Source organism: Triturus cristatus, chromosome 5_2 (assembly GCF_964204655.1).
Source record: "Triturus cristatus chromosome 5_2, aTriCri1.1, whole genome shotgun sequence".
Taxonomy (NCBI): Eukaryota; Metazoa; Chordata; class Amphibia; order Caudata; family Salamandridae; genus Triturus; species Triturus cristatus.
The window spans coordinates 669,447,440-669,459,677 of record NC_140588.1 but is presented as its reverse complement, the minus strand read 5'-3'; the positions used below and the strand labels follow the sequence as shown (position 1 = coordinate 669,459,677).

General features: G+C 43.5%; 1 protein-coding gene across 4 annotated transcripts in view; it reads right to left on the bottom strand.

The window, feature by feature from the left end:
* Nucleotides 1-12,238, bottom strand: part of DIAPH2 (diaphanous related formin 2) — a 3,515,124-nt gene that overhangs the window by 1,509,143 nt on the left and 1,993,743 nt on the right. For all 4 annotated transcript variants that reach the window (XM_085607750.1, XM_085607751.1, XM_085607752.1 and 1 more), the window contains one exon: nucleotides 6,375-6,476. In XM_085607750.1, coding sequence (XP_085463876.1) covers nucleotides 6,375-6,476 — 102 coding nt within the window. The remainder of the gene's footprint in view (nucleotides 1-6,374; nucleotides 6,477-12,238) is intronic.

The following is a 12,238-nucleotide window of genomic DNA, read 5'->3' as shown; positions in this document are numbered from 1 at the left end:
AAGGCAATCAGTCCTACATTTTAAACAAGCAAGTTCCAGTTTGACTCCCTCCCTGTCTCCCTCCCTCTGTCTCCTTCTTTCCCTCTGTCTCCCTCTGTCTCCCTCCCTCCGTCCGTCTCCCTCCCTCCCTCCGTCTCCCTCCATCTCCCTCCATCTCCCTCCCTACGTCTCCCTCCCTCTCTCCCTCCCTACGTCTCCCTCCCTGTCTCCCTCCCTGTCTCCCTCCGTCTCCCTCCCTCTGTCTCCCTCTCTCCCTCTGTCTCCCTCCCTCCGTCTCCCTCCCTCCCTCTGTCTCCCTCCATCTCCCTCCGTCTCCCTCCATCTCCGTCTCTCTCCCTCTGTCTCTCTCCTTCTGTCTCTCTGTCTCCCTCCCTGTCTACCTCTCCCTCCCTCTGTCTCCCTCCCTCCCTCTGTCACCCTCCGTCTCCCTCCCTGTCTCCCTCTCCCTCTGTCTCTCTCCCTCCCCCTCCCTCTCCCTCCGTCTCTCTCCATCTCCCTCCCTCCCGCTGTCTCCCTCCCTCCCGCTGTCTCCCTCCATCTCCCTCCCTCCATCTCCCTCCCTCCCTCTCACTCCCACCCTCCCTCCGTCTCTCTCTCTGTCTCCCTCCCTCTATCTCTCTGTCTCCCTCCCTGTCTCTCTCCCTGTCTCTCTCCCTCCCTCTGTCTCCCTCCCTCTCCCTCTGTTCTCACCCTCTGTCTGTCTCCCTCTCCCTCTCCCTCTCCCTCCCTCCCTCCCTCCCTCTGGCACCCTCCGTCTCCCTCCCTCCGTCTCCCTCCCTCCGCCTCCCTCTCCGCCTCCCTCTCCGCCTCCCTCTCTCTGTCTCTCTCTGTCTCCCTTCCTCTCCCTCCCTCTGCCTCCCTCTCCCTCGGTCTCCCTCCCTCTGTCTCCCCCAGACTGCGCCTCTCTGTCTCCCTCTCTCTGTCACCCTCTGTCAATCTGTCTCCCTCCCTCTCCCTCTGTCTCCCTCTCCCTCCCTCTGTCACCCTCTGTCATCTCACCCCCTGTGTGTGTCAGCACTTAGCCCGTGCTGAGACAGCTTCCCAGCGGGCACACACAGCCGCACCAGAGTACTTCACAGGTCTTTAAAAGACCATTTACATGTTAATAAAGCTTTGTTGTATTGCACCTCTTAGGCCCCTGCATCTCCACTTTGACAATCACTGGAATCCCCCGGCCCCCACAGAGCAGAGTCCGGGCTGCTGCAACTGGCAGTGTTTGCTAACACTAGTTAATTTTTTTTTTTAACACAGGTAGGATGTCTGCAAGGTCCGCGGGCCGCACAAAGAAGGCTTACCGGGCCGCTGGCGGCCCGCGGGCCGTACTATGAGTAACCGTGCTTTAAGGCAATCAGCCCTACATTTTAAACAAGCAAGTTCCAGTTTGACTCTGTTTTGTCTGGCCCAAGCATTTAAACCCTTTATATGGGGGATAGTTATTCTAAATGAGTTGGACACAGTTATATCTACATACTATGCTGCCCATTTTTCTCTATTTTTGTTCTCCAAACTACCCTTAATATACTGGAACATCCCCACCCTAGATTATGTGACTCATGCATGCGTCTAAAGATCATACCCTAAGAGGAAGTGAACTGGCCTCCATCTCCATCCAATCCAGATATGCTGTTGTGCATCCAAGGAATATGGAAGGTACCACCACAGACACCTCACTTGTTATGAACATTTTAGACACATCAATAGAGGGTATTATTAATCCGTATTCCATCTAAAAAATAGTTTTCCAGAATAACAATGTGCACGTTTCCCGCTCAGACACAAAAAGTCGAAGCTCATCGGGCTCATTAAAAACTTGAAAGAAGCCTTGATAATATAGCCTTATAGCCCACCGTAGCAGGCTATACCAGCGATTAAAGGCCCGCTCCAGCATTAAAGGCCAGAGCAGAGGGCGAGGGCCTTTAACAAGGGAGCGGAACTTTCATGGCAGGTATAGCCCAGCTACAAAGGGCTATAAGGCTATTAGAACATTCTGCCACTAGAGGGCAGAATGTTCTAACAAATAAAACAAAGGCTTCAGGAGCCCGAGGGAGTTGAAATCCCCTCTGGATCGGAGAGGCCTCTGTTCATACAGCATTGGAATGCTGCTCTGCAGACCTTTACCGGCCCGTAGAAGCACGGGGCACTCCATTGTATTCAATGGAGTGCTTCACATTCCAATGTTCTAATTAACTTTAAACAATGACATTGCCACAATTACTGCAGGACTAGAACAATCCATTAGCTCCTGAATCACTTCTCTTATCTCTCATTGTCAGGTTGCAGTTTCCAAAGCTGAGTCCAGGTAAACTAAGAATGAAAAATCTTAACTTCTCCATTGAACGGGGTTCTCTTAGAGAGCTCTTATAATCTGTTAACCCTAATAGACCTATTTTGCCCTCTAAATTGCTAGTGGTCAAGGACGGTGGCAGAGGAAGGAAGATTGATGTAGAAACTGACTTGCCTTGCAAGTAGGATTTCTCTTATCCCCCAGGAAACTCAGTGTTTTTTCACGATTGCCCTCACTCTCTCACCCAATGTATAGTCGTAGCTGATTTCTTCCAAGGAATATCCGTGTTCTCCTAGGATCTCTTTTCAGATGAGCTAAAACCATTTTAGACAGCTCAAAAGACTTTATAAAGTTTGACTAGAAGCCTAGTAGGGCAATGTTGACAGTGCTGGCCATATAAGAAGCACTTCTCATAGCCCCTACCTTTGGTCAGTCTTCCTTAACAGAAACTCCAGTACCACCTATTGCCCCAATCAATAATCAAGGAACCCCTTCTTCAATATGTAGATCACAAAATGTCTCCACTCACGACTGCAAAGCAAGGCATCGTTGAGGTGTCTTTGGTGTTTTCCAACTACCCACTGACGAGAGCCACTGTTGTGGGATGAGCACCATCCTAACACACTGTCTGAGCAGAGGTCTGTAAATTTTTGTTGAACCCTGCAGACCACCAGTAAGCTGATTGTTCTATTTTTCAACAGGCAGTCCCACCGTACTCAGGAACCCAGGAAAGAGAGCTGGAGGAACGAGAGTGTGAGGGTGAGACACGAACATAATGGGCCAGCAGTGACAACACATGTGGCTGCAAAAGCCTTCCAGGTCATGGGGGGGGGGGGCTGGAAAAAGCACAGAAATACAACATAAGCACAAGCAGGAATCCAGATCTCAAAGCCTTAGTTTGCATGGCTGCCACATCTCTTTGTGATTTCACATGTTTTTAAATAAAAACAGGGACCTTTTGGGACAGGCACGTTACTTATCAGTCAGATTAAAATCAATAAAAAAACAGCAATTTTATATGATTGTCACCATTATCTTCTCTTAAACCCTTGTTTGAATTAACTACACCAACATTTTAAATTGTTATCAGAGTAGAAATGTGAACTGCACTCAAACTCCAGCTGTTTGCACATGAAGGAAGCTAATATTGGATGAAAATATGCCACTGTAACGTTTAAATCACTTGCGATGCATGGTATGATTCCATGCATAGAAGTTGCCTCAGAAATGTGACATTCCTCATGCCTTTCATAAAGTAAGCAATTTTATTTTGTGAAGCAGAATTATTGTGTTTCCTTGTGCTATATCTTGTATTCTGCTGACAACACCTGTTGACCTTTGTTTTTTTATTCAACCATTTTACTTAGTTCTGTAGAATTTCTGTGGCAGATTGCTATTCAAAGTTCCACTAAATATCCTATACAAAAAACAGGACGGAGCCAACCTGTGTGATTCAAACAGAATTGTGTTAGGTATGGGTATGTTTGGTTATACATTTCTGTACAATGCTTATAATTATTATGTTCTGTGACATGCTTTATGCTGGCACTTACACCTTAAGATTTTGCTTTCAGCTCCAAATCATGTATGATTTTGCAAAGACTCATATGTTGGCTTTCCTCTAGAGTTATGGCGCTCATTTACTGAGTCAACAGTTATTTCTATACTGATGAAGACACAGGAAATGACTAAAAAGGATCAAACATCAACAAGTATTTGGTTTTATGTATTGACGTTTTCCATGTCTTAACCATGTTTTTAGTTGGCTAGCTTTACACATTATTGATTCATTTATCAGCAATTTAACACATTTTGAACTTGGGTTGGTTCTACAGGTCTAGATAAATGATTAAACCCTACAAATCCACACATTTTGTAGTGAAGAACATTCCGCTTGCACCTTCCTTACATTTTCCACCGCATGGCTTGAAATGTGTTACTTTAAATGTATTATATAAGAAAGAATGATTTTCAACAAGGAAATTATTGACCATTTTACAAGCTTAAGTCAGAGTATATTTCATTTGCTTTGTTTACCAATTAGTATCAGATATGCTTCATGATCTATCAGCATGCAAATGTTTCAACAACAATTCCTAAGAACCGGATTACTTTATAAATATTTATATCCACGTTCTCTTTGTTGGAATGCAGAGTTGTGATCTAAAAGTTAAAAATATAAACACAAAATTTTGGGATGTTTGAAAACTGTCATTGCTATCTTTTGAAAACAAAATTCTCCAAGCTTGTATCTATATTGTTTCTGCTCCTTAGAAGAAGGGGGAATCATATGTAAACCAGTTTAATACACTCCCAAGGCTTCCTTCACATGGAGCAAAAACAGCCTTGGACAGATGTGTGCCTTCTTGGTCTATGTCAGTGAGATACAGAGCGGTCCCAGCAAGCATATGGACTCAATGTTCAGCAAGCACTGAGGTCCACTGCAGGATACTCTTGACCACTTCCAAAGAGTACTTATACCAGTGGGTATGTTCACAGGGGGAACTGTGACCCAACAGTGCTGTTATATATATATATATATATATACATATACATACATACATTGTTGTTCCACTCAGGTATAATTTTGACTGTTATTTGGGATTTCCAACATTTCCACTCCCTCCACAAATATCCGTGTAAACCTTCCACTGAGAGGCGCTTTAGTTTTTCGGAATGTTTTTGAGGTAGGAAACTACTTGTGAATTGCTGCTAGGTTCCCAAAAGGTTATTACATCAAAACTGTGAAAGTAACACCTTTAAAAATGACACATGAAAAATGAGGGAGCAAATTCTGCTAACAATAATACTATATCACCCCTGTACTGTAGTCAGTGTTGTGCAATCTGAGTTTTACTGTTGTGTAACGGTCCTGCTCTTACAACACAATGCTCTTGCAATGTTGCTCTGGTTTACATACCTCACCCTTGACTTTCTCCTGCTGGCCTGCAGGAATTGGTGAGCTCTGGAAACAAAGCAGCGTCTGCTCCCACTGTGTAGGCAGCTTGCAGAGTGGAATAGCATCGCATCTCTACATGTGAGGGTGGGGTAGAGTGCGGAGTCTCTCTACAAAGCAGCAGAGCACTACCTGACTGTTTATATAACAATTAGTGATACAAATGCTTGAGGATGTGAGGTAAAGTTGTGCTTTGGTGGGTTTGTATTTTTCCAAGTGCGCGTGCCGCTGGTGTTCTACTGGAGCACTTTGAATATTTGCACCAAATTCAGTTGTACGAAAGGCACCTCAAGTTTAGTCGCTTCACATGGGACTAGGCCTACAGTGTCGTACGTGGTGGTACCACAGAATACACGGGTACCTCGATACTCGTTGTTCTTACCAACAGTTATAATTTGCATATGCCACATACAGTTATATTAGTCACTGTCCTTGCATTAGGTATATTACAACTGACTAGGGAATTTTGGAAAACCAAGTGAACCTGTGTTTTATGGTTATTTTCGAAAACGTACTGCCTTTACAAAGCTTTATTTATTTAATATCAAATGAACGTTTTCCAAACCAACTGACAAAGTGCTCCCTGGGAGAGAATCTAAACTGCTGCTAAGTAAGGTGTAAGCTACTTAACTAGAGAGCGATATTCGCCTTGTTAAGGCCCTAACCTGCCTCGGATATTCACAAAACGCTGAGCAAAGGAAGTCGGACGCGAATCAGCTGGTGACAGAGTATACATAAAATCTGTCGAATGCTCTAAAATGCTCCAATCACTATATTATTTATCAGCCGCACTCTGCTTCTATCAGCATGCAGATACAGGAATCCGCGCGTCGTAAACATGCCTCTTAGCCACGAGGGCGGTTAATTATACATCGCAGGCACTTTCGACGCACAATGGCGCTGCTTGGCCCAGACATCTGAAGGGAATATGTTTAATGCTCGCCTTATTGGGCCAATCTGTGATAAATAGCGCGAGAAGCGGGAACCGGGCGCCACGCGCGCAGGCTGCCGCGCGCAGGCTGCCACGCGCTCGGTTACTGTCATGAAAAATGAACACGTTATTGGATTGACTTTCTTAAAACGGTGTCTGGCAGGGTTCCAGTGAAGTAGTGTGCTGGCGCGGTAGGTACGTACCACAACTCCGAACTGCTCAGGCTCACACAGGTCTTCGTACTCCTCCTTCAGCTGCGCCAGGGCGCTCAGCTCCTTCTGCTCCGGCAAGTTCTTCACTAGGTTCTGAAACAAAAGGGAAAGACTTGGTCATCTCTTTATATGAGATTGCACTTTCCTGTACAGGTGCACAACATGAAAGATGTCAGAGAAGGGTTCATTAATGCCTGTTGTTTCATCTACAGTTCTTAAGTCAGTTTCAGAGTTTCGCGAGATTTGCATATTGTAAGTCAACTAAAACATGGTAGTAGTATCAATCTTTATTTCGGTTAATTAAAACAATATAAAATCAATCAATCAAATATTTAAATAATTCTAGTCCAACAATTCATAGCAGAAAGTTTGATTAAAAAAATTAAGATATAACCTTCACAGTACATGTTGGTAAAATCCCAAAAGTTGATTTCCAAATATAAAATAGGACTAAGGTAAGTACATTAATATAGAGTTCACCCACTTCAATTTAGTCGCTAGTAGGACCAGATGAGGCAAGTGCTATAGGGATAAGTGCTACAGTGCGCGCAATGGCTTACTTGTTAGAAATAGAAATCGGCCCAATAATAGTATCCATCTACTCTCCTGTGGAACATTCAGGGCATACTTCTTTACAGCATGCTATTTAGCGAACGTTCTCCTAGGCTCTATGTAAGTGTTTTGCCACACTACATACCGTGGATTCATGCCTGTCAAACCTCAATAAGCTTAGGGCCAAAACGTACTTCGGGCCTCATTATGATGCTGGTCGGATCGGTTTCTGTTGTCCTGTCGGAGGCGGTCAGACCACCGTGTTTTCATCAGAGGCGGTCAATCCGACCACCAGATTACGATACATGCTTTGTGTGCTTCGACCAACCGCTAAAAGACCGCCAACTCTGACAGCCTCTCTCTCACCACCGAGATGCATCGACTGGCTGCCTCGTGTCATCGGAAACTAAGGATTCGGGGTGCATAGTCACCAAAATCTGCTTCTATCCAGCATTCTCTGCCGTGATTCCCTTCCTCAAGGTCCTCCCTACAGCTGGGCAGCTGAACCCCGATGACTCAGTTCGTGTGGGTGCCGTTATCCAGGTAAGTCCTTCTGCAGTATGTATCCCCATTGACTGGACTGTGTACATTCTGCCACACACCAGCAATGGTGTACATGCTGCACAAGGCATAACCCCACATATGTCATGCATATGTGTACAATTCACACATTTGATGCGAGATTTGCATGCATTTGCAGTGACATATTCAGGGATATGTGCTCCGCCGTAGCTGCGACTGCCGCAGTAGCGTCGTTATACGGTAGGGGGGGACTTTTCCGGCCTCAGCAGTCGAAAAAGGCTCACGAGGATGGAGGTCAGATGGTCGGTCTGACCGTCGTCATAATGACCCCCAGAGGTACTCATATCAGCCAGCAGATCGGGATTATCCACTTTCTCCTAGGGATATTGTAGGTTGTAGAAAAAAACATAGTGTAAATCTCACGCTGAAGAGAACAATGCATCGACAGACTTACCAAGTGGTTCTTTATTTTTTTTTACTTCTTGGCATACTGGAGGCAGGCAGTAGCATCTCAGAATGTATTCACCAAATATATAGTCAAATGCCTTGTTCTATTTGCATGAGCATTTCAGTTAGCTATGTTAACATAAATTGCTATATCAAACATTGGGGTCAGATAAAACATGGCAACAGAAGAATAAAACCACTTAAAAAACGAATACAATCGGTCATAAGTATCAGATTTCTCAAGTTTCCCTGGTACATGAAGACGCATTTGGGACTGTAGCTACAAACATATTTTTTCTCTAGTTGATTCATGTTTATTTCTTAGGTTTATTGGAAATTCCTAGGTGAATACTAGGAACACTCTATGTAATGATTCATACTCAACAGTTAAATGAAAGCAAATGTGCATGTTCTACTGGAATTTTTATACAGCAGCAAGATTTTAAATCAACCACCAGCAGATTCCTAGGCAACATTCTAATTAGATCAGCAACTGATAGGAAATTAGCATTCACTTATTCACAGATTTTCTAAATTATTTTTGGTTTTCCATTGGAAATCCCTAGGGTTGTTAAATATAGGCAAATTCCAAGCACATTATTTGCTCACAAAGATTTGCCTTGGAGGTGGCATCTGGAACAAACGATGGCGTTATGGATCAAAGGTTCCATCCACCTTGAAATACCAGATAACTGCCGCACCATAGCTGGCCTTCAGTTCAGTGGAACAAGTGACCTCATCTTTTTGACCTCAAGATCTGAGCTTATGGACTCGTCAAGCCTCTTACTACGATGTAACTGAAGAGCGTTGTTTTTAAGAAAGATTCTGGACCGCTTTTAAGGATGTTGGACAGCAAGTCAGCATTACACTGAAACATACAACCTACCACACATTTGCTTCAGGTCTTTCTAAAAACCTGGGTAATATCTGAATGAGCTGTTGACATATTCAGTGCTGCATTAAAGATACATAGGTAAGAAATGAGATGGTCGCATGTTTACAAAATTGCAGACAGTCAGTGATTAATTTGAGCACTGGTAGCAGGTTGAGCCCACTGGCGCTCATTTTAGGGCATCACAACTGATTTTTCCTTGGCAAACGTTGTATTCAGAGCAAGAAAGAGAAAGACAATGAAAGTGGAAAAGAAGGAAAAAGATGAAAAAACTGTTACAAAGGGAGAAGGCAGGGGATGAAAAGAACCTGCAAGAGTGAGACAAATAGATAGGGGAGTGCCTGGTGGAGAATTAAAGAGGCATTAGGTGAAATCAAGACTATATGAAGCATTGGTATTCGACACCCAAACTTCGATAGCTCCAGCTGCAGGCTTCTAAACAAAACTTTGGGCACAGGCAATTATCCTTTAACGAATTGTGCATTGCAGTCACTCACATTCTAACCTTGAAATCTGCTATTGCAGAGGTTCCCAATCTGTAGTCCGGGGAAATAGCAACAGATTAATAAAGTGTATATAAATATGAAAACAAATTGAAAATTAAAATGTTTAAAACATTCTGTAAATGTGAAAGAATTTAAAATTGTATGCAAAAATTTAAGTATAGTACGGGTGATGAGAGGCCTCAATTGAATTTAGAAAATCTCCAACCTTCCTATTAAAATGTAGATTTTTTTATATGTTTGTGAATTAAATAAAATAATTTAGTAATTGTGTATTTGTTATATGATTTGCTTGATCCTGTATGGTTTGTATATTGCTTTGCAGTTCAAATCATCAAAGATGCTTAGACCGGCAGGCCACCGTCTTCCAGTAATGACTCAGTAGGGGTCCCCGGATTCCAATAATGATTCAGTGGGGGTCCCTAGGTTACAATACCAATTAAGTGGCGGTCCACAGAAGTCAAAAGGTTAAGAACCACTGGGCTACTGGACCAAGGGATAATGTGCGATATGCATGATCCTACCTATGCAGAAATGAAGTACCTTAGCCATTAAATGTCACTGGTACACATTACATCATGTTCTGTTTCACAACAAGAGGGAATGAGGCCAGGGTGCTGCATCTAACAGGAGTCTACACAGAGCGGTCTATCGACAAACATATTCAGGCATGTGAAAGCTTTTCTTCGTTATACATCTGTTGGATGCCTACAGGCTGGCAGCCATCAATACATCATAAGTGGGATAACCGTAGGGACCACTTAGGAAAGTCATAAAATATGGCTCCAAGTAGTGTGACCTACTTTTGCTTGCATTTCTTGTTATATGGGGATAGTTCAGCCAAAAGCTTTTTATTTACAGCACACTGAGCCACAGTGTTTGCCAAAATTCACTGGCGCACACTGATATAACGTTAATTGGCTCCATCTAGCGAAAATAAAAACAAAGCGTTGGCTTCTTCTCCAAACCTCTATCAGCGAAGTTTATAAAAAAGAACTGGCAAGGGCCGCGCCTCAAATACTCACTGTTGGTAATATCTTAATGATTTTTCTTTAAATGTTGCTACTATTGAAATGTATAACTCGGGTTGATGTTAAAACTTGGGGCCATTTTATCAAGGAATGGCGATAACATTATCGCCGCTTTAGCGGCAGCAAACAGCCGTTAGAGCGGCGATAATGGGCTGGATAATATGCCCTTGAGAATTGCCATAGAAGCCCAGGTTCTGGTGTGAACATGGGCTTCGATGGGAATTCACACAGGCATATTATCCAGCCCATTATCGCCGTTCCTTGCTAATATGGCCCATAGTTGTAAATCTACTCCTGCAGTCTTTGACTTCAGTTTGGAGAAATTGTGTGAAAACCAATAATACGCTGTTTACTTAGACAGTGCTTTACAGTACACTTCTGGCAAAAAAAAAGTAAATAATAGGTGCTATCATTAGGCAATGTAATGGCACTTACATTACCAAGCTCAGAAGTATGGACCTGTGAGTAGGCCTTGCTGAGATACAAATTTGTGACAATCACAAGCATGTTTGAAGTGCAGTCAGTCAACTCGCTGAGCTATCTTGCTGACTTTTAATCATGGAATTCAGGGGACATATTATCGAATCTGCATTCCAGATTTAGCTTTCTATTTCACAAAAAAAATTGCTAATGTTGCATGGCCAATCTGAAAACACACCTCGCTGAGTAAAACTGCCCACAAGTTGGCATCTCTGTGCAGCACAGCATTGTGATTTTCTGCCTTGCATTTTTCCAGCGCCTCCTGCACAGTAAAGCTTTGATCTCTGCCGAGAGCAAAGCTTGCCGTATGGAGTTTTAGCTCACCTTTGTTATAAATCGCAGAATTTAGGTGTTGTGCAAGCCTCGGTCATAGTACAAGACATTGGTTTCTTCCTCAGCTCTAGAAGATTCACAACATGTATAAAGAAGGTTTCTTTAATCCCCCTCCTACCCTTCCTATCCATAATCGCTGCATAAAATGCATGTCAGCTACAAACAGCAGATTACTTAGTCTTCACCTCTGCTCTCACTCGCGTTTCCTCTTGGGCAAGTCAGATGTTTGCATGCCTGAACTTTTACTTTCATTTTCACTATCTGGCTGCCTTTGGAGCACTCCCTTTTACCCTGTTCCTTATCTATGCTTGCAGCATCCACACTTTTCTTCCTTCGCATGCAATATCTAAAGTTGATAACTACAGAACAAAGCATTAAAGCTGGTGCAAGCAGAAAGTCTCTACTCCTCCGCACAGTCCTGACATGTTCATCGCCTGTGATGTCAGCTTTCCTGAAAGAACGGCTCTCGCTGGTGGTGGCGGCTCACAGACGCGCTATCGCCGCATGGAATACTAGAGCCAGCTCATCTAAGGCGAAATATCTCAGAAACAAAAGGTCAACTAGTGACTTCAGAAAGATAGTAACTGAGTACATTTCTTTATTGGCACGCGGCAGGCAAAAGGTACACTACAAGTAGGCAGAGCGTAACTAAGTACATTTCTTTTGTGGCACGCAGCAGGCAAAATGCACAGTACACGTGGGCAGTGCGTAACAATATCTTTTTATAGAGGAAAAAAAGCAAAGCAGTTATGAGTCCGCGTCTCCCCATCTGCTAAGGTACCGATGTGTGCAGCTACTCCCCGAGGCAGAGTGTGCCTGGGCACAGGCTTGGGTGATATTCAGTCTGTTCCCCCTGGAATGCTCTCTAGAGGTGGGCAGACCAACACATTGACAGGGAGAGTCAAGCTCGAGCCGAACCAAGGGTCAACTTCGGCTCTTAAGAGTCCATGCACGAGACAAGTCCTGAAAATGTTTGCTATGTGAATTATACAACAAACGTCACTTTAAATACTATAAACCGTAAAAATTCGAAAAAGTGTATTTCTTTAACAGATAGGTGACTGGAAGAAATTAGTTAAAAATCGACATTCGACT